Here is a 23,084-nt window from a genome sequence, read left to right on the forward strand (position 1 = left end):
TTCGACATGAGATTATCTCTGTACAGATCAACTAATCGGCGCACTTCGCAGGAACGTTAGAGAGAAGGCTCGAAAATTCAGTTGCTTTATTTGCGTCGCATTGTTTTTGATGACATTAATTTTCATTAGAATATTTGAGGTCGGATGGACGAACAATTATTGCACAACAAAATTAAAAATAGCAGATGCTTGCAGCTGCCGCACGGCGCTGCTGCGGCGTCCAGCAGGTGTGATGACGGCAGCGAACGGCGTAATTTCGACCCTGCCGGCTATTAATTATTGATATCACCGATATGACCTGTAATTTATAATTACGTTGAAAGGGATTTCCTTTAATTGCAATTACATGAATTTGGAAACTACAATTATAAGAGGAAAATTATAATTATTTTATAATCTTGATCATTGTGATTTTTTCTCAGAAGCAACGTCCGGTTAACCGGCCAGTATTCAATAATACTGCTTTACCGTAGGATTACTTCCATCTATACCTCCATTTCTAATTTCTCCATTACGCACGCATTTATACGCCGCGGATGACAAAAATGCTAGAAGTCACGGTGACAAAGCGCAGATCAATTCGTTCCTCTTTTGGTTACGTTGCCAACTTTGAGTTGAAATTCTTGCGGCATAATTTGGTGCCAAATGGGCCTTACTGATGATAAGTATCTATTCAATAGATATATGCATTTATACCTTATACATGCTATCATCTTTTGTGATATCTATACATTATATATGCTATCATCATTTATAAATGCTTTGTTTTTGCTGTTGTTGTTGTGCTGTTGTTTGTGCTGTTCTTGTTTGTGCTGCTGTTGTTGTGCTGTTGATGATGATAAGTATCTATTCAATAATGATATATGCACTTACACATTATACATGCTATCATCGTGGATGTCCCCACGGAGCTTATCTTGCTGCGTTATCCACCGCAGTCCGCGGTCATCTATCGCTACGATCCTAACGACTTCCTTTACCGACACACGACCTCAGCCTTCACGACACGCGCCATAGCAACACACCTCGTGTGTCCCGACACACGCGCTTGGCCACGCGATACATCGAGGTGGTACGTAAGTTCAGATGATACACCACTTAATATATCATCAATACACGCTATTCCTACGGACGATCAAGAGCGTGTGTTTGCCATGTTATTCCTGTGGGACGCGCGTAATCCCTCTTAATCCAGCGTAAACCTTGTCAACCCTCTATCGCCGTATATGTCACTCTGCAGGAACATAACTTTCAACTTAAATTATACGTAAACTATTGAGTGTAGCAACCTGAGGACGTTTGTACGCAAAAGAGACCATTTTAAAGTTTTCGTACGTGGCGGCAACCATCAGTGCAAGTCATTGGCGCTCACTAGAACGTATCCTTTTTGTGCAGTAGGCTTGTGACAATATTGCTCCGGTTACTCGTGTCAGGCGGTAGAGGGTTAATCCGTCCGATCTCTCGTACCATGTAAATGTTTTTGAAGGATCAAACAAATTTAATATTCAATGGAAGAATTAAAATTAATTGCTCTAAACATACACCTAAAAAAATAAACAACTATTTTGGAGAAAGATAACCTTTATTTATTTCATGTGTGTTACTGCAAGCCCTGCCAGATAATGCTATTCCTACGGGACAATAGCTGTTGTTGTTTGTGCTGTTTTTGTTTGTGCCGTTGTTGTTTGTGCTGTTGTTGTTGTTTGTGCTGTTGTTGTTTGTGCTGTTTTTGTTTGTGCTGTTGTTGTTGTTTGTGCTGTTTTTGTTTGTGCTGTTGTTGTTTGTGCTGTTGTTGTTGTTTGTGCTGTGTTGTTGTTGTTTTTGCCGTGGTTGTTGTTGGTGCAGTTCTTGTTTATGCAGTTAATTAATGTTGTTTGTGCTTCTATTAGCCTTTTGATGTTTGTGCTGTTAAGACCACCCTGGAGAGCGTCTAAATTGTAAGGCACCTAAAAATATAAATTTCTTTATCAATAATTTAATAATTAGCAATAATAATTATCAATTTATCAATAATTTATTTGTCTTTTATTTCTTTATCACTATTATAAATTGTATAATAGCGATGTCAGTAAATTTAGACATTTGTTTAAATGTAAGATTACGCATATAAACTTTGTTAGCAAAATTGCTTAAACTGCTGAGCAGTGAACTCGCCTGCAATGCTGAGCAGTGAACTCGCCTGCAATGCTGAGCAGGGAACTCGCCTGCAATGCTGAGCAGTGAACTCGCCTGCAATGCTGAGCAGTGAACTCGCCTGCAATGCTGAGCAGTGAACTCGCCTGCAATGCTGAGCAGTGAACTCGCCTGCAATGCTGAGCAGTGAACNTGGAGGGAGAGAAGTGACAGGGATGGAAAGGAAGGGTGGAATACGGAGGGGTGGAGGGAGGGATGAAGAGGGGTGAGGCAGCAGCAAGTAACTAGCAATCAATAGATATTTAATAGACGTCACGTGGCCAACGCGTGCACTGAAGAGCATCCCTGTCGCTGCTGGTGTTGTTGTTGTGTGTGCTTTTGTTGTTTGTGCTGTTGTTGTTTGTGCGGTTGTTGTTTGGGCTGTTTTTGTTTGTGCTGTTGTTGTGGGTGTTGTTGATGTTTTTGTTTGTGCTGATGTTTCTGGTGCTGCAGTTGTTGTTGTATGTGCTGTTGTTCTTTGTGCTGTTGATGTTTGTGCTGTTGAGTTGTTGTTGGGCTGTTAATGTTGTTTGTGCTGTTGCTTGTGGTGTTGCTGTTGTTTGTGATGTTATTGTTGTTTGTGCAGTTGTTCTTGTTTGTGCTGTTGTTGTTCGTTGTGCAGTTGCTGTTGTTTGTGATGTTATTGTTTCTGCTGTTGTTGTTGTTTGTGCTGTTGTTGTTGTTTGTGTTGATGTTGTTGTTTGTGCTGTTGTTGTTTATGCTGTTGTTGTTTGTGCTAATGTTGTTTGTGCTGTTGTTGTTTGTGCTGTTGATGTTTTTACTGTTGTTGTTTGTACTGTTGTTTTTGTTTGTGTAGTTGTTGTTTGTGCTGTTCTTGTTTATGCAGTTAATTGATGTTGTTTGTGCTGATAATAGCCTATTGATGTTTGTCCTCTTAAGACCACCCTGGAGAGCGTTTAAATTTTAAGGACCCTAAAAATATAAATTTCTTTATCAATAAATAATATAAATTGAATAATAGCAAAGCCAGTGCATGTAGACATTTTTTTGGAATGTAAGATTCTTCATATAAACTTTATTAGCAAAATTACCTCTACTGCTGAGCAGTGAACTCGCCTGCACTGCTGAACAGGCTCGTCACCATAAAGCTCATCATCTCTCTCTCTCTGTCCCACCAGACACAGCTATTTATTTATTCAATATCACAGCAATTGTAATGAAGTTCCTCAATCAAACAGCAAAGCGTTCACAGAACTTCAACTCCCAGCCTGAGTTGTAAGATAAACCTGCGTGGGCGACCGCAGCACGAGACCAGCGCAGGACGCGTCTAAAATCTACAGCCGTCATGCCTCACACCGGTGAGTGTGAGGGGTGGGCAGTCATGCCTCACACCGGTGAGTGTGAGGGGTGGGCAGTCATGCCTCACACTGGTGAGTGTGAGGGGTGGGCAGTCATGCCCCACACCGGTGAGTGTGAGGGGGTGGGCAGTCATGCCTCACACCGGTGAGTGTGAGGGGTGGGCAGTCATGCCCCACACCGGTGAGTGTGAGGGTGGGCAGTCATGCCTCACACCGGTGAGTGTGAGGGGTGGGCAGTCATGCCCTGGCAGCCCATTTAATACAATACAGAGTATTTTCTTTTAACTCGCTGCTTGATCACTTTACAAAATACAATTACAGGATTTTGACAATTTTTCGGTAGATTAATAATGCAGAATTTTAAACAATTGAAATAATTTTTCAACTAAAAAAGCAATAATAAATCATTTATTAGGTGTTATCAGTTCAACAATCTTGCTGCTTATTTCACTTGTGTGTTTCGCCTCCTCGTGTGTGATCAGCTCGATCTTCTGAAGCGTCCTTTAAATTCTAAACTCAAGTGTTGCTTCCATAGCAATTCTGACTACGAGTTGACAAATAGATGTTCTACGGTATTTGATGATGCTAACAAATTTCCCCGGACTCAGATTGTCAATAATTTTTGCACGTGAAAGTTTCTCCTCGGCTGAGATAAACCCTAACGCCCCTTAGGTCAGGCGGGGGTCAACCAGCTGGGGGGCGTGTTCGTGAACGGGCGGCCGCTGCCCGACTACGTACGCTTCGACGAGACCGACTCCATCAGGCTAGGCTTCATCGGCGGCAGCAAGCCCAAGGTAAGCCCTCAGCACGGCTGCGACTCCAAGATCCTGACGAGCTTCTACGAGACCGGCTTCATCAGACCAGGCTCCATCGGCGGCAGCAAGCCCAAGGTAAGACCTCAGCGCGGCTGCGGCTCCAAGATCCCGACGAGCTTTTACGAGACCGACTCCATCAGGCCAGGCTTCATCGTTGGCAGCGGGTCGCATGCCGGAGGCCAGCTTCGCCCAACTTCAGCCTTGGTTCATATTGATTCGTGTGACTGTGAGGCCAGTTGCTTAACATCGCTTAAGCATGCTCAAATTAAGCGCGGTTATGCTGAATCTGGCCAAACCTACTGCGGCCTATCCTCTTCTGGCCTAACCTACTGACGTTGCAACTTTCTCCACCCTAAACAAACCTGAGCTCATCTAACCTAACCTTATTGGCTGCAGGAAGTTTGGGAGGTGGAACAAGTTAGCTGGTAGAGCCAAACATTGGCTACAAGAAAGTTGATAGTCGGGGTAGCGTGAATGGGTTAGGCCAGAAGAGGTTAGGCCGGTGTAGGTGAGATTGCAGAACTGCATACTGAAGACCTACGGCGCTATTATCTTCGAGCAGCGTGTCACTGGTTTTTGATTACGGTGTTCCAGCCTAGTCTGTGGCTTTTAGCTCTGTAGCTGAGTAAAGTTACTGTATTGCAAGCTGAGGCTGGACGTTGAATCCAGGGCATTATTTACGAGTTAAATTCATGGCCCACTGCTGCGCTCAACGACGAAATCTTCATTAAACCGATTCAACTGAGTTTTTTATGTAGTGATACTTGAGTCTCACCTAGTGAGCAGTTGTCTCACGTGTTTTATATCTCACAGCAGCAGGTGTCTCACTTAGCATTTGTCTCAATACAACGTATGCTGTGTCTCACAGCATCAAGTGTCTCGCGTGTCTCACAGCAGCAGGTGTCTCACTTAGCATTTGTCTCAATACAACGTATGCTGTGTCTCACAGCATCACGTGTCTCACGTGTCTCGCGTGTCTCACAGCAGCAGGTCGCCACCCCGACGGTTGTCAAGAAGATCCTGCGTCTGAAGTGCGAGAACCCTGGCATGTTCGCGTGGGAGATACGCGAGCAACTTGCGGCGCAGCGTATCTGCGACGCCTCGGCCCTGCCTTCTGTCTCATCCATCAACAGGATACTGAGGTGAGACAGGCTCATACATTAACAGGATACTGAGGTGAGACAGGCTCATCCATCAACAGGATACTGAGGTGAGACAGGCTCATCCATCAACAGGATACTGAGGTGAGACAGGCTCAATCATTACTATTAATTATTTTAATAGCAATACTGGTAATTATTATTAATAACAAGTGAACTACCGCATACACTACAGTCAGCCCCTGTCATGTACAGCAAAGCAACAGTCCCAGTCAGCATAGCCACTCACGAACCTTAAGCTTTCTTCGCTCAATCATATACGCTCGTGTGCAAATAAAGTTGCCATGCCGCAGCATACTGCAGCCAATGACCTCTTCCACCAGCGCTTGATCATTTCTCCGCATCCATCGTTGCTACAATATCATTCCGCTATCATTCGAAGAGTTTGCTTTGCATTGTTTCTTACAGCTGGAATTTCATCTCCAGCCTTCAGATATCAGGTAAATTTGCAGCCTCATACCTAGAATTTTTTCGAGCCACGAACGACTAGATATAGCAATCAATTCTAAGAACTTAAACGTTTATATATCTAGACTTCTCTTCTGTGTTTTAGCAAACTTTCATAAACCGTGACTTCTGGGGCAGTGACTACAACATTCATTCAACATTCAGTGACTGCAACAACATTTATTAACCAATTTATTGCACTGGATATTATGTGTACAATGAGTTGATAACCCGTGACAAGCCCCGTGGCAAGCCCCGCTGTGCCTCCCGAGAGCCAAAAAAAAAAATATATTTAGGATGACGATCTCGTGGCCAAGCCCTTAATGTCTATAATTAAGTAAGTCCATCGAAATCCTAACGTAAAATCTTTCTTTCTTGATGATGGCGGATCGCTCCTCCGGAGCGGGGGAGGCATAAACTAAACGCTTTTCAACGAGACGTATGGTGCTCTGTGTGCATTTGAGGAAACGAGATTTGTGAAAATTAAATTTCTGAATCTACTGTGGATTTCGTCGAGAAGAGAAAAGTACTGTCGATTTGATCTAAATCTCCGCTTTCGGCACATCTTGTTCTGTCTCGTATCATGATGAAATATCTCGTTTTGTCCGAAATCCAAATAACATGTCTCGTTTCAACATGTTTATGCCACGTAAAATTCGGGAAATAATTTTCAATTCTGGGACAAAATTATTGTTTCGCTATTTTATTACTAAACATTACCTATCTCGTTATCCCGGTACGTTTATTTTTTGAAAACGCTCCCGTGACACAGAGCTTCATCGGCAACTGTAACGTCTTTTGGTGTGCTCATGGCAGGTACATATATAAATTCTTCCCTATCTTCATCCTGAGTTGCTTACTTCCTCGTACATCTCGTTTTAGCCTGCCACTTAACTATCCAGTAAAGGCCACATTAATTACTTCTTTCTCCATTAATTGGGCAAGTTCAATGTAGCAGCAACCCTGAATCAACCTCATGCACATTTATGGTGTATTCATATCGATGTCAAGAGTAATTACTCAATTAAATGTTATATTGGCCGAAACCGTTTTGCAGGGGCGCGAACGCGTAAATTATTACCTTTAATAATGACCACCTGCTCAAAAAAAATGTATTCATTGCAATCGTCTGCAAATCTTGTTAATTTAATGAACACCCGCCCCCCTCAGCAGCTGCCGTGTCAGCAGCAGCAGCTGCAGCTGTCGTGGCTGCTGCAGCTGCTTCGTCAGCTGTGACGTCTGTAGACGGTGAGCAAACGTCGAGAAAAGGTCCATTCAATTTAAAGCATGAATGAAAAATTGAAATAATTTCAAAATATCGAGAACAAACCTTATTATGCACTGAAAATTGACTATGAACTTAACAGGTTAACCTAATCGTAAATTTTATGTTCGATGAACTGTTGGACCTCGCGGGCAACACACGTCGTGACGAAGGCGATGGTTTAGCTTCGTTTACTTCACTAACTTTCTACATACGTCCTTGCTTGTACTAGGGGAAGTTCTAACAGATAGTAGTAGCTGCAAGTACTTTTTTATTCGAATATTGGGTTCATTTAATTAAAATTTTAGCTACAATGTATGATTATTTCGATTAAATGTATAATTAAAAATAAAAATTGGTAATTTTTGTATCAACTTTTAGCCCGATATTAGACATGGAAAATACTTGCCGCCACTACTAGCGGCTAATACTTTCCCCGTATATAAGCAAGGCCGTCACTACGACCGCATCAACACTTCTCCGAACTGGACCGCGGACTTAACTCGCCTGCGCAATTGCCGCTGCCACAATCACAACTCTTTCAATTATCAACGGTTCTGCTTGAAATTCATATTCAAGATATAACTATTTATTAACGAGGCGGCACGGGAGGAATTATTGCAGAATTTAACGTCATCTTGTTTCTCAGTAAATGAAAACTTTCAAAAATCTATGTTCGGTACAGATAGGTAAAGATAAGTTAATTTTAATCAACAACGAAATAAATTAAAAATCTGAAATAATTGCTCTAGCATCGGATCTCTGATAATTAGTCATGTTCTGAATTTCAAGCAGTTCTGTTTATAATTGAAGGAGTTAAGATGGGGGTAGCTGCGCCGGCGAATTTGAGTCTACAGGCGCGCTCGTGGTTGAAGTCGGAGAAGTGTCGATTTGGTGTCTTAACGTTGCATTTTAAGCCGAGTTGTGCGCGGCAGACGACATCATCAGTCGAGGATCTAGTGGCCTTGTCTCTGGAACACTTCATCAATCTCTGTCAATTGCCAGACAAGAGTTAGTCAGCGCCTCCCTGTTGGGGACAGCATCTCTATTGCCTGCTGTCATCGCCACCAAAAATCTATCTGGCGAGGCCGGCCCTAAAACAAAAGAAATGCAAATTGCGGCGCCGAACAAAAGAAGCGCGCTTGCTTTATCTGCGATTCTATTCGATTGCGCGAACCTGGCCCTGACTTTGGATTCATTTGCAACCGCTCGACGAACACTCGAATGAATTGCCATTCCCCGGATAATAATTAAGGTTCTTTGCTTAACGCAAAACTGATGGCATATTGTTTTATATTAATGCTGGCGTATTCTTCTACAGGTGCGGTGTATTAACTGACCTTTGCGTTAATTGAAACATTATTTAGAATTTTGATGCATTTCTTTTTTACCATTTTAATTCGAAAAATTTATATTCTTGATGTAAATTACATGACCATAAAACGTAGCCCGTTTTCCAATCACGCGAAACGATAAATCATTAATCACCAACAAGCCGAAGCCGCGAGGATGCATCCGAAAGCGTTGCGCGACAGCGAATCTCGTTTGATCTCGTCCGAGTTATTAGAAGTCTGGACGTAATTAACAATCTGCTTAAGATTCTAAACTGCCCCTCCAAACTAAATTAAGCCTCAGTCTTACTGAGCAACTTGCCGCTCGAGTGCCTCACATTCCGCATTTTCTCGACTGGAGACAAAAGCCGGACGACTGGCGCACGTCTCTGCGGGAGGGGGGCGGAGGCGTAATTGAAGAAGTCATTAGGCATGGCAATGAGACTTGATCGAGTGAAGAATTTATCAATTGAAAATTCTCGTCTTTCAATAGGAATGGGCGACAAATGTGGTCGATGAGAGTGGAAAGTTTGGCAGCAACGTATTGATTTCTGCATGAATGTCAGGACGGTTAATCTGTTAATCCGTTAATTAACGGTTAATCTGTTAAATGTTAATATAAATTCGGAACTTGAATTGACTTTTTTATTGGCGATGCCGGTCATAGCAAAAATTCCGTTTTCCAGAGAAATGAAGGAAACAAATAAAAGTTTCGTACGTAAACTCTACGGTGTTTGACATTAAAATTTAGTTTATTACATGCATCAGTGAACCTGCATGCAGCACATAAGTCAGGCCGCTGTCAGCCTGCATGCAGCACATAAGTCAGGCCGCTGTCAGCCTGCATGCAGCACATAAGTCAGGCCGCTGTCAGCTCATTGAAGTCGCCTGCTCGCGGGTCGCCACGCTGGCGCTGCTAGCGACGGTCCCCGCATTTCATCGCAGTTTTTGTACTGAAGAGGATCTGTGGCCTCAGCCTGCCATTAAATAATTGAAATTATTTAATGGCAATAATAATTTTTTAAATTGATATTTTTTTATTAACCATCCGGTTAATTGTTATTTTATTTAATAAATAAACATCAAATAATAAAATTAAAGCACATCAAAATTTTTAGAATTACGGAAAGCATGTTTTATATTTCCTGCCAGCTTTGTGATCTATTATTATCCAGGTTATTAGTCATTAAATGACAACAATTCATGTTTTATTATAGATGATAGTGTCACTCTATTATTGCACATATAAATTATTCGTCATGTAGATATTAACGAATGTGCGACTCAATGATTGAAAATTATGTAAATTGAAACAATGTTGAACCAGAGCACGCTAGTCGGTCACCATACCGGCGCACGCTAGTCGTTCACCAAACCGGCGCACGCTAGTCGTTCACCATACCGACGCACGCTAGTCGTTCACCATACCGACGCACGCTAGTCGTTCACCATACCGACGCACGCTAGTCGTTCACCATACCGGTGAACGCTAGTATTTCACCATTAAACCTCAACTAACACATTCTCACGAGAGAATGTTATCATGAAACTGCAAGCTCATTATTTATGACCTGATCAAGCATGGCGGGACAACATGTACAGACAAAATCGCGTGGGTTTTAGGTTCACTGAAAATTAATTTGGAATCATAGCGAATTAATGCTTACTAGTGTATAAATTGAATTCTCGCTATGATTTTTGCAATTAATTTTTCATTGATGAACAAATTGTTAGCGCAAAACTACTCCCAGCTTCCTACATGTTGTACTATCTTTTCGAGTCAAATCCCGGTAAAGATCAAGTAAGAACAACTCCTTGAATCCCAAAAAGTTTCTGAGCTGAAGAAGCTTTCGAACAAACAAGCTCGACCTCAGCGGGCGATCGCAAGACAAAGCCTTTCATCTGAGCAGCCGGCGACGGGAAAGAAGGTCCGCGCGCAGCACAAAAGCGACGCGCCTTTGAGTGCGCCGCTCAATCTACCGAGTTTAATGAAAATTTTCTCCTGATCCCAGCAGGTGGGGCGTATGACCTCAGATGTGCCTACGCTTCAACCTCCCACTCGACTTCCTACAGGCTTGGGGGAGTTGGGGGCCTCTTCGCCTCCCTCATGCCATCTGGTCTTCCCCTCATCGCCCCTCACCCTCTTCTGCCTTTCCCCGCCCCACGACACGTGTACACCAGACCCACTGTTCCTAACTCCCCCAGAGCGAGGTCTTTTACAGTCGAAGAAATCCTAAAGGATAACAAAACACAATCCCAACCCCCAGGGCGTGACGACGTCTTGCTTTACCCCGAGGTTGAGGGCAACAGAAAGGCCATCAGTCAGTCAGGACCTCGCAATGATAGCCGGAGTTCTGCCCTCCCCGTGATCGTGTCGACGCTCTACGGCTCCTTATCTCCTTCCTTGCTCGGGGATACGAGCTCCACGTGGGACGCAGCCTCCATCACCACGGTCCGTAACGAGTCGCTCCAATACAGTTCTTCTTCGTCGAGTTTGCATAAACAACTTAGTGAAGAAAATACCAGAAGAAACAGAAAAGAAGAATCAACTCCCGATGACAATTGCAGGGTCATAAGCAATGATCATGATCATCTATGGAGTTCAACAGAAGAATCTTTAGAAAGCAATTTAAAGAAAACAAGATCGGGCGATGCTAATCAAGTTCCGAGGGCCGACGGTAGCGCACGATACTTTCATAAGCGCGATAACATCAGAGAAGAGGCAGCAACATTCAACGTTAAACACGAAGATGAGTCTCTTAGTGAAATGCTGCCTGCCAAAAAGGACTTCAATGACGAAATTGAGCAAAAACGGAGCGATGCTCAAGCGGATAGTAGCAGGAAGAGCGACCAGCCGACAGGTTTCAGAGGATACGCGAAGGAAGTATCGAAGCCTTCAACATCTTTTTCTCCACATTTCGAATGTTATTCAGCGTTTGAACGCATCCATCCCGTCGGCGCTGCCCCCTACCCCTTCTCGCTGGGGTCTTCGGGGCCCGTGGACCTGCGGTCGCTGGGGGGCACAGCGCCCCGGCCCGCACCTTCCGTCCAGCGTATCTCTGATACCAAGGTGCGTATTGTGACTCACGGCAGCGATGCTGACATTGTGAGTCACGGCAGCGATGCAAAATAGTGCGGTGCCCTATAAATCAAATCTTGTGCCACTTCTACAGTGATGTGTTCAGCGGAGAGAACAGCTGTTATGTGTTCAGCGGAGAAAACAGGTATGGTGTGTTCAGCGTTAAGAACAGCTATGTGTTCAGCGGAGAAAACAGGAATGGTGTGTTAAGCGGAGAAAACAGCTTTGTGCTCAGCGGAGAGAACACTTATGATGTGTTCAGCGGAGAGAACAGCTGTTATGTGTTCAGCGGAGAAAACAGGTATGGTGTGTTCAGCGGAGAGAACAGCTGTTATGTGTTCAGCGGAGAAAACAGGTATGATGTGTTCAGCGGAGAAAACAGCTTTGTGTTCAGCGGAGAGAACACTTATGATGTGTTCAGCGGAGAGAACAGCTTTATCGCAATGAGGAGAGAACAGCTATCCCGAAATCAAAGATTATCTGGCATTCAAAGTAACGAATTCAATATCGTGTAAGGTAGAAATATATTGTGTGGATGGTTATAATATTATGTATTCATAATATTATGTAAGGTAAAACGAGATAAAAAATAAACGGACGAGTCAATATGTCGCTTAATTTCCCTAAAATTTGAGGCTATCTTAAATATTTATAAGGAACACGGTTCATTCTGAATTTTCTTTATTGATGTATTCAATTTATTCAAAGAGAACGTGACGATAAATGTACGAATTAAACAAAATTGTTTGCTGGTTGTGTAGTTCAATGAAATGTAAAGTTATTCTCGGACACTGAATTTATTCTGCCACGCCGCGATCACTGACATCACTTTCATACCACGAGCACAAAGTGTTCAGGTTATAAGGAAGTTAAGAAATAAAAGACGAGGACACATTAACGAATTTACGAGGAACAGATCAGCAGCAACACGCCGCACGTGTATCACTTCAGCCATACAAATTTTTACTCAAGCAAGACGATATTAACTTGCTTATTAGCGCACATATTTCAGTTGGTAATACAATAACATTCTTTTCAAGAACGTCAAGTTAATGATAAAAAAGGTTAGGTGAATTGTCAATGGTGTCAAGATAATAAGTAAATAAAATAAAACCTCGAGACACGCCTTAATTACAGTGCAGTCATGAATAAACTATCTCTGTACATAACACATAATTGTATAACACATAATTGTATAGCACATAATAATACATAACACATAATTGTATAACAAATAATAATACATAAAACATAATTGTATAACACATAATAATACATACCACATAATTGGATAAGACATAATAATCCACAACACACAATTGGCTATGTATTTAGTGCGCGTAAAGTAAGAGTTGCTCACGTCTGATAAGAGTCTGGGGGCGGCGCTGAGTTGAAGCGAGCAGCGCTTCCCATCGTAGAGCTAAGGAGGGGGAATGTAGGCTAACATCAGAGTTCATTCTTGAGAATAAAACATTATCAGTGCAAAGACAAAATGCTGAACATTCTATTTTAATTACAGTCTGACGTTGCCCAGGATCTAAAATCCCTGTAATTTTAGAATCTCATTACCTCGAATCTAGCCAGATGCCCATAATCCCGCCAAAAACAATAAAGCTTACGAATCATAACTAAAAAACGAACCGTTAAAGCCTATATTTTGCAAAGAATCTACAATACCAATTGTCTCTTTTAATGAAATTAGGAAAATACTATTTTGCGTCCGTTATTTTAAATTTAAAGCTACCAATTCGAAAAAAATTCAGATTTTTGATCCAATCCTTTCCTCGCAGATCGGCACTGCCATACTACTCGGCCTCAGTGGATAAATGTTCATGTCCACGTAATATCCTGACACGCGCCCCAACAGCCCCTATATGTTTGGGGTGCCAAGCTTCAAAAAAACACACAAACTCTGACAAATTAAAGAGATTAAAATAATATGCGTTTAAAAATTGCTTTTTAATGACAACACTTCTGAAGAAGCCACTGTTTCTGATGTTACTAATATACAATGAATTTCTAATTTTATTTTTAAATACTTAAATAAAAATTTCAAATTTTTTATATATTAAAAAAATTTCAATTTTTCGAATTAATTCATTCTATTAATTGGTTCGAGCATTATCTTTAACTTTACGCACGTGTGCGTAAATTTCAGATCGATTGGACAGGTAGAACTCTGTTAAATATCGATTATAAGATTTGTAGCAGATAAACAAAACACAAAAAGTGAAGTTAAAGAGAAGTGTTGTAATGATGAAAGGATGTGGCCAAATAAAATAATTAGATGAATACGATATGAATAAAGGGCAAGTAGCGACAAGAAACAAGACTCACTGTACGAATCTGTGCCCCGCGTCACTGAGAGACGCGCGGGTGGGGAGGTTCGTCATAAATCCTGTCACGGGACGATAGGATCCTGGTGCATCCGCCCCCCCATAGCCTCCTCCTCCCCTGCTGAACCCTCCACGCCCTCTATCCCCAAACCCTCCCCTGCCTCTCCCTCCCCCACGGGTCAAATCCACAGCCTGGTCCCCAGGCTTGAGGACCCGAGGCGGGGGCTTGATCCCGGGTAAGAGTTTGGCAGGGAATACGAAGTCCTCAGCGAAGGTGGGGTCTTTGTAGCGCACGCAGACCACGTGGTTGTTGTTCAGGTCTGGCTGGCCGTCCACAGGGCTCTCCAGACCCCTGTACATGCAGGACAGACAGTTTAATATAAGCAAAAAATAGACGTAAACAAAGCAAAACAAAACTGATGATAAAACTCTCATGGGCAGTGAACATCTTACAAGCTCTCAAGTCATTTTCAGGAACTTTTTACAACCGTAATTTAATACATTCAACTTTTGTTATTTCAGCAGAACCATGGGTGTTCTCAGGTCTCTGTCGCTCGATGCGCGTCTTACTAAAATATGTCATAGGAAAAATCTCCTCTTGGAACTGTATTGCTAGTCTGACGTCAGCGTTAGATAAGACTTACTCTCCAGTAACGCTAGTCTGACGTCAGCGTTAGATAGATAAGACTTACTCTCCATGACCCACGACGTCTTTGGACAGCAAGATCTTGCCAGTTATTCGGTCGAACTCATCGCCTGCTATCGGGATCTGCACGAGTGGGAGATGTTAGCGACAATGTCAATTACGAGTGGGAGATGTTAGCGACAACGTCAGTATCTTCATTACGATCTTTTTAAAGGCTGACGAAGACTATATCTCTATCTATCTAATGAATGTATAATATCACAATCGATTTTATCGCTCAATCCTCAAAGTGAGGTTAATCCTACTCGAACAAGAGGTCGCTTACACGGGACGTCGGCCGCCCGCACGAGAGAGACAGAGAAGGGAAATGTAAGGAATCCTACCTACATAATAACTTGACCCCACAACTGAGACCTGCAGTCAGACACCGCGAGCTCAGCGTTAAGGAATCCTCAGGAACAATCCCCCTAGGAGCGCGAAATCCCATAGGACTTCTGACGAGCACAGACACGTGTCAGAAGTCCCCCCTGAGGGGTTGACAACTTTAGCATAATAACATGGTTGCTATAATGAAGTGTAAATGTTCATCAGTAACTTTCTAACGTTATAAGTAAGAATAGGCTTACGTTGGGTCCATAATAGCAACAGTTAACCGAGTTGCGAAAAAGCCAAAAACCAAGTCGTTAGTGGGCCGAAGTTCCCTAATCCTTGCAGAAAAAGTGGCTATTCGGGTGAGGATGGGCATAGTGCTTGCTCTTGATTGGTTTTTATACGAATTCCAACTGACATGAGGCTAGCACATCACCAATCAGCGGACAGCAATGTAGAGCAAATCCACCTTATGGGCTCTCTTCATGCACATATTTTGAAGTACAATTTCGGAGGTGACTCGAAACAGATTCAATGTGGACGCCTGCTTGCCACAGCAGCGACAAGAAGCAGCACAGATCGTTACGGTGATCTCTGCCAGCATTCGTAATTTTTTTCTTTTTTGGTTGCTTTGCATGCTCTGCCTAAAGGCTTTACTCCAATCCAGTGATGCGATGCACTTGAGTGTACATGATGACAAATTAGCTTAATACTTCGTACTCTGAGGCAGGTAATAGTATGTTGTGGTATCGAAGAAGACCGCTATTCGTTCTCATCGCCACCTCAACAATGTTTCAGCCAACCAGCGAAACAGGTCTTGCCGATGCATTAGAAAGATATGTATTTGAACTAACACACATTTTTCATTTTAAAAATGTCAACTAGCCCAACAATATGACAGGCATGGAATATCACAATACCGTTCAAAAGGCTTTGAAACAAAATAAAAAAAAATCTTGCCCCAAAAGTTAAACGGAGGAGCTTTAGATCGTCATATGATGAAATGGTTAAGGCAACAGTATTACCAAATCACGAGCCGCAAAATGTGATTTAGCGAGACTCACTTTAGCGTTGCCGCAGTTCTTGAAGTCTGAAGCAAAAGGCGCGTAGTGGTAGGGGAAATACCAGCCCCAGGATGCACAGCCTTGGTAGTAGTACCTGCATGGGAGATATTACTGTCAAACTAGAGTCTCTCTGTTCAGCTGTGTCGAGGCTCGAATACAATACAAGTAGTCGTTGCCTAATTCCAGTCTATACTGAAGACTTTTACAATCGGCGCAGAGCTTTCCTGATGCTGCTTCTATCGAAAAATTCATCTCGCAAGGGTTTCGTGTCAGGGTTCACGGATAAAGAACCTAGAGGCCTTAACCAAGTAACTATACCAGGGCACCAACATACAGGTAGCATGAAATGCACGCTTGTTATATCACTTTATATAGGTCTTTAAGGAGTTTAGTGAGGATGTCGTGCTTGATATTGGTTTTGGTTGACCAGTTCACATCATATCATGTAGGGAAGGTCGAGGGAAATTTTGATGGAGAACCCCAGTAAGTACAGGTCAGTATACATGAACATCAGCATTGGTTAAAGGAATTGAAGGTTAAACGGAGTGAATTGCATTCAAGCAGGAATTAGAAAAATAGAGCGGGATGAACAAAGACATGTTGACGAACTAGTCCTATCCTTCCGTCCATGTTTATTTTCACTCAGAGGTGGGCAGTAGCGCGCTACATCTAGCGGCCGCTACATTTTCAGTAGCGGTAGCGGCTGCTACATTTCAAAGTAGCGCGGCCCAGCTCTGTTTTCCCTCTAGTTCCATATTGAGATATTCTCTCCTAATTTAATCCAAGTTCATGCTAACTACCATACTTAATAGATGCAGTTTATTATATAATTAAGGTAATATATTTTACTGTAGCGGGGATGTTTCAAGCTGGAGAAGCGACTTTGCTGTGCTTTTCCTAACGCTCCACATACCACGCACACGCACCAGACCACGTACACGCACCAGATCACGCACACGCACCAGACCACGTACACGCACCAGCCCACGAACACGTACACGTAACAGAACGCACAAATACCAGACCACTAACAACACGCCAGACCTCGGCAGTCCACACAGCACCCGCCCCCGCCGCCCACCTGAGGACCCAGCAGAGCCCGATGGCGTATTCATTAGCGACGAGCTCCCTGAAGGCGAGGTCGTCGGCCGTGACCTCAAACTTGCTCTCGTAGTAGCGGTCCTTGAAGCCCTCCTCGTACAGGCGCACCTCGTCGTTAGGTTCTTCGTCAGAGTCGCTGTCCATCGCGTCTGATGAGCGCTTCACTCCACCGCCGCCACCACCGCCGCCCCGCCACCCGCCCCGACCGTATGGACCAGCACTGCAGGGACATGGCATTTATCATGACGTGTATCATGACATGTGACATGACATGTATCATGACATGTCACATGACAAGTAACATGACACGTAATAAACGTGTATCATGACATGTGACATGATATGTAACATGACACGTAATAAACGTGTATCATGACATGTGACATGATAGGTATGTAACATGACACATAACATGACATATAACATGACATGTTACAGGACATGTAACAGGACACATAACATGACATGTAACATGACATGTGGCATGACACGTGACAGATGAGGCATGATACCAGAGCCTTATGACTTCCGTTAGCTACGTTTAGTTTGTATTCCTTGGCCTCAAATCCTGATTAATTATTCACCCATGCGTATGAAATCAACATAAATCCAAGTACGACCTTACGACCACACGTCACATGGTCAATAAAACAACAAGCACGACCTTACGACCACACGTCACATGGTCAATACAACAAGCACGACCTTACGACCACACGTCACATGGTCAATAAAACAACAAGCACGACCTTACGACCACACGTCACATGGTCAATAACACAACTAGCACGACCTTACGACCACACGTCACATGGAGCCTACAGACAGCTCCACACGAGCCAGCGTACCCCTGCTGACGCAGTCGCTCCATGTTCTGGTATCGCTGCTCCATGATCATGCCCTTGGCACCATGTGCGGTTGCCGTCTGTCCCGCCGGCATGACCCCCAAGGCGCCCTTGCCAGTGTTGTCCCTGAACTCCTGGGCGGCCTGCCTCTCCATCTTCTCCTGTGCAGCGCGCTGCTTGTTGCGCCTCTTGAAGGCAACCTCGCGCTGCTGCCGGTCCCTGAAGATCTGGTCCTCCACCTCGCCCAGGTTCGTCATGATTATCTGCACGCGCTTCATGTTCACGCGCCCGCTGTCCGTCAGCCAGCCCTGCACGGTATCAACTGATTAGCCCTGCACGGTACGATGTCATTAGCCCTGCACGGTACGAGATGATATTCAGTTATCCATGACTACAGCCGATGAAAACAAAGAACACAAGAGATAATATAATATAACAAGAGCGTGATAGACAATACATGAGCAGCAGCACACATAGGAGGCATAGCGTGCTTGCACAGGTACGATGATAACCAGCGCGCACTCCTCCAAGGGACTATAATTTCCATTGCAGATCCAACGTAGGAATATGTTCCAAAGTACGGATCAAAGTTCCGTTCATTATTTTATGAAGAAAATTTTGAATTAACAAAAAAATCATTTACTTAATCTCGCTAGGAATGAGACGGAAAGTTCTAAGTTAAGCATAATCGCGAAAATATAGGTGACATAGCCTATTTTTGGCCGATAGGGAGTTTTATGCTGATTGCGAAGATCAAATAGGACATAAGGACAAGTAGGACCTCAAAATATCAAATAGGACATTATCCCACGTTTGCCACCAAGCTGCTGCTTTGCTTGTCACCAATTGTAAGCTAATCTTCAACTTAACGACGAAGTCCGTGCGAAGTTCAAAAAGCAGCGCCTTCTTCGCAACTGATAGAATAAGCAGTGAACCGCAGCGCAGGAGCTATACAGTGGGTGCAAAAAGAATTCGACACAAAGTAAAAACTTTATTATTTTGAACCTTAACTTTTACAAAATTGTAATTATCAAGTCAACATTTAATGATATTGTTGTTTTGAAATGATATTAGTATTTATCATGTATATTTACATTAGAATAGTGTTTGTTTGTTATTTTGTTGGATAAGCTTGAATTAAATAAAGTTTTTCCTTCGTGTCGGATACTTTATGAACCACTGTATCTATATAGGGGCATGTGTATGCAGACCACCGTAGGGTAACCGCGTTCAGCCACGCCCGTGTAATCTGGCGGCTCAATCGTGAGTGAGTTGATGGAAGCACATGTTTAATTTCAGCTACGAGGAGAACGGTAATGCTATGCGAAAATACGTGACCACCGAATGTCGGGAACGATCATAAGTTGGGCCGCTTAAACGAGACCTCAAGATTAACAGCGCTGGTCGTGACATTTCCGACACATAAATAATTTAATGGCAGGCATTAAATAATTAAAATAATTTAATGGCAGGTTAATGGTTAATTTATTTAATAAATTAACTTCGAATAATAAAATTAAAGCACATCAAAGAAAAGCTGTGGCTTTATCCTGCCATCGCCTCAGACTTCAAATAATAAAATTAAAATGCCTAAAAATTTTATAAACTACGGAAAGCACGTTTTATATTTCCTACCAGCGTTGTATTTGTCTTCTGATCCATTATTATCCAGGTTATTCATCATTCAATGACATCAATTCATGTTTTGTTATAGATGACCGAGTCCCTCTATTATTGCGCATATAAATTATTCGTCGTGTAGATATTAACGAATGTGCGATTCAACGATTGAGATATTATGTACGTAAATTGAAACTATGTATAATATTTGCTTGACTCAGCTGCTTCTTTCGATGAGATTTGTGAGAGCATCTGTTCACCATACCGACGCACGCTAGTCGTTCACCATTCCGACGCACGCTAGTCGTTCACCATACCGACGCACGCTAGTCGTTCACCATTCCGACGCACGCTAGTCGTTCACCATACTGGCGCAAGCTAGTCGTTCACTATACTGGCGCACGCTAGTCGTTCACTATACTGGCGCACGCTAGTCGTTCACCATACGCGTTCACCATCTCATTGATGGACAAATTGTTAGCGCAAAATTACTCCCAGCTTCTTACACGTTGTACTATCTTTTTGAGTCAAATCCCGGTAAAGATCAAGTAAGAACAACTCCTTGAATCCCAAAAAGTTTCTGAGCTGAAGAAGCTTTCGAACAAACAAGCTCGACCTCAGCGGGCGATCGCAAGACAAAGCCTTTCATCTGAGCAGCCGGCGACGGGAAAGAAGGTCCGCGCGCATCACAAAAGCGACGCGCCTTTGAGTGCGCCGCTCAATCTACCGAGTTTAATGAAAATTTTCTCCTGATCCCAGCAGGTGGGGCGTATGACCTCAGATGTGCCTACGCTTCGACCTCCNTTATAATATTATGTATTCATAATATTATGTAAGGTAAAACGAGATAAAAAATAAACGGACGAGTCAATATGTCGCTTAATTTCCCTAAAATTTGAGGCTATCTCAGATATTTATAAGGAACACGGTTCATTCTGAATTTTCCTTATTGATGTATTCAATTTATTCAAAGAGAACGTGACGATAAATGTACGAATTAAACAAAATTGTTTGCTGGTTGTGTAGTTCAATGAAATGTAAAGTTATTCTCGGACACTGAATTTATTCTGCCACGCCGCGATCCCTGACATCACTTTTATACCACGAGTACAAACTGTTCAGGTTATAAGGAAGTTAAGAAATAAAAGACGGACACATAAACGAATTTACGGGGAACAGATCAGCAGCAACACTCCGCACGTGTATCACTTCAGCCATACAAATTTTTACTCAAGCAAGACGATATAAACTTGCTTATTAGCGCACATATTTCAGTTGGTAATACAATAACATTCTTTTCAAGAACGTCAAGTTAATGATAAAAAAGGTTAGGTGAATTGTCAATGGTGTCAAGATAATAAGTAAATAAAATAAAACCTCGAGACAGCGCAAGCGTTACATTACATGAAAAATATCTTGTATTTTCAGGCTTTAAATTTTTGTTGATGATAAACTGCATCTGGGAGGCCACCTGGCCTGGGCTGTAGGAGCAACACGAGCACCACAGCCTGTAGCAAAAACTAGCTGCTTCTTGTGGCCACACAGTGCCACGGCAGCCCATCAGTGCCACATCAATGTCACGGTAGCCACATCAGTGCCACGGCAGCCACATCAGTGCCACGGCAGCCACATCAGTGCCACGGCAGCCACATCAGTGCCACGGCAGTCGTGTGGCTGTCTCCTGATCTTCACGCTGCTCGTCTAGAACCTGGCACGCCTCGAGTCCCCGCCTCTGGAGCTAAAAATATATATGTCGGTAAATATATACTTTAAAATTGTAAAATCAAATATAATCCCTGGTCTTCAACGCTCCTGCTCATGTAATAATTGTCGAGCTTTAATGTCGCACCGACAATCTGCATGTATCGGTCCTAGATTGTATTTCTCAAGGTAAAATACGACATGGAAACAATAACAATAATGAGACTATGGCATGGCACCAGGATCAACGTACCCATAAGAGCCTCTGAAGCTGCTGGTGCCACCTCTGTCGTTGTATCCTCCACGTGAGCTACCGAATCCTCTGCCACCTCGGCCGTATCCTCCTCTGTCTCCACCGTATCCTCCGCCACCGCCGCCGTATCCTCCGCCACCGCCACCGTATCCTCCGCCACCGCCACCGTATCCACCGCCACCGCCACCGTAGCTGTTGCCTCTGCTGAGATGGCTCCCGCGGTATCCACCGCGTGATCTGCACACACGGGACAACTGCGTCATACGGGACACGGTACAAGTCACAAGTCACGCGTCATACGGGTCATACAAGTCACACGGTAACACCACAGCATCCCCTCTCGCCAGTATGAGGAGTAACACGGTTCAATGTTAATGTGAGCCAAACGCGCACCAGTCAAAGGCAGCACAATTTACTTTGGCGCCTTAATTACAGTGCAGTCATGAATAAACTATCTCTGTATATAACACATAATAATACATAACACATAATTGGATAACACAAAATAATGCATGGCACATAATTGAACAACACATAATAATCCATAACACACAATAGGCTATGTATTTAGTGCGCGTAAAGTGCGAGTTGCTCACGTCTGATAAGAGTCTGGGGGCGGCGCTGAGTTGAATCGAGCAGCGCCTCCCATAGTAGAGCTAAGGTGGGGAAATATAGGCTAACATCAGAGTACATTCTCGAGAATAAAACATTATAAGTGCAAGCACATAATGCTGAACATTCTATTTGAATTACAATCTGACGTTGTCCAGGGTCGACAGACCCTGTAATTATAAAATCTCATTATGTTTGATTTCGCCAGATGCCCATAATCGATTCAAAAATAATAAAACTTACGAATCATAGCAAAAAATAACCGTTCAAACCTATATTTTGCAAAGAATATACATTACTAATTGTCTCTCGTTATAAAATAAGGAATAAACTATTTTGCGTTCGTTATTTTAAATTTATTGCTACCAATTTAAGAAAAAATTGGACCCAGCAGCCCCTATATAATTGGTGTGCCAAGCTTCAAAAACACACACAAACTTTGACAAATAAAAATGAGAATAAAATGAACGGATGCTGCCAATCAAGAGTGAATAATTCGATGGATGCGACATGAATAAAGAGAAAGTGAAGACAAGAGACCAGACTCACTGTACGAATCTGTGTCCCGCGTCACTGAGGGACGCGCGGGTGGGGAGGTTCGTCATAAATCCTGTCACGGGACGATAGGATCCTGGTGCATCCGCGCCCCCATAGCCTCGTCTCTTATACACATCTANCTGTAGGAGCCCTCACCTCGGTCTGCATGTCCATGCCCATCCTGTAGGAGCCCTCACCTCGGTCTGCATGTCCATGCCCATCCTGTAGGAGCCCTCACCTCGGTCTGCATGTCCATCCTGCAGGAGCCCTCACCTCGGTCTGCATGTCCATGCCCATCCTGTAAGAGCCCTCACCTCGGTCTGCATGTCCATGCCCATCCTGTAGGAGCCCTCACCTCGGTCTGCATGTCCATGCCCATCCTGTAAGAGCCATCACCTCGGTATGCATGTCCA

At 43.3% G+C, this 23,084-nt stretch overlaps 3 protein-coding genes and 2 long non-coding RNA genes across 6 annotated transcripts in view; 2 read left to right on the forward strand and 3 right to left on the reverse strand.

Moving 5' to 3' along the window:
• Positions 1-3,335: 3,335 nt before the first annotated feature.
• On the forward strand, positions 3,336-5,452 carry LOC108683225 (paired box pox-neuro protein-like). Of its 2 annotated transcripts, XM_018172520.1 has the most exons (3): positions 3,695-3,707; positions 4,164-4,381; positions 5,294-5,452. In XM_018172520.1, exons 1-3 carry the CDS (start codon positions 3,695-3,697, stop codon positions 5,450-5,452), a joined length of 390 nt encoding a protein of 129 aa, XP_018028009.1. The 2 variants fall into 2 exon arrangements, 1 of the variants encoding a protein (XP_018028009.1); XR_007156632.1 differs by lacking the exons at positions 3,695-3,707; positions 5,294-5,452 and adding an exon at positions 3,336-3,491 and having other exon boundaries at positions 4,164-4,193.
• A 1,660-nt stretch (positions 5,453-7,112) lies between these two features.
• Positions 7,113-11,870, forward strand: LOC125177726. The gene is made up of 2 exons (XM_047880027.1): positions 7,113-7,161; positions 10,524-11,870. The coding sequence occupies exon 2, from the start codon at positions 10,616-10,618 to the stop codon at positions 11,639-11,641; it is 1,026 nt and encodes a 341-aa protein (XP_047735983.1). The 5' UTR covers positions 7,113-7,161; positions 10,524-10,615; the 3' UTR covers positions 11,642-11,870.
• The window catches only part of LOC108683224 (5'-3' exoribonuclease 2 homolog), a 28,275-nt gene continuing 16,984 nt past the window's right edge, over positions 11,794-23,084 (reverse strand). Inside the window, 4 exon segments of the mRNA XM_047880026.1 lie at positions 11,794-11,992; positions 12,948-13,007; positions 13,925-14,275; positions 14,616-14,692. Coding sequence (XP_047735982.1) covers positions 11,794-11,992; positions 12,948-13,007; positions 13,925-14,275; positions 14,616-14,692 — 687 coding nt within the window.
• Positions 20,720-21,668, reverse strand: LOC125177724. Its single transcript, XR_007156633.1, has 2 exons — positions 21,523-21,668; positions 20,720-21,306 (listed from the first exon to the last, which is right to left on the reverse strand). It is a non-coding gene; the product is annotated as an uncharacterized LOC125177724 (long non-coding RNA).
• Positions 21,669-22,786, reverse strand: LOC125177725. The gene is made up of 3 exons (XR_007156634.1): positions 22,684-22,786; positions 22,119-22,178; positions 21,669-21,759 (listed from the first exon to the last, which is right to left on the reverse strand). It is a non-coding gene; the product is annotated as an uncharacterized LOC125177725 (long non-coding RNA).

The sequence above is a fragment of the Hyalella azteca genome, unplaced genomic scaffold, assembly GCF_000764305.2.
Source record: "Hyalella azteca isolate HAZT.00-mixed unplaced genomic scaffold, Hazt_2.0.2 contig4457, whole genome shotgun sequence".
NCBI classification, from domain to species: Eukaryota; Metazoa; Arthropoda; class Malacostraca; order Amphipoda; family Hyalellidae; genus Hyalella; species Hyalella azteca.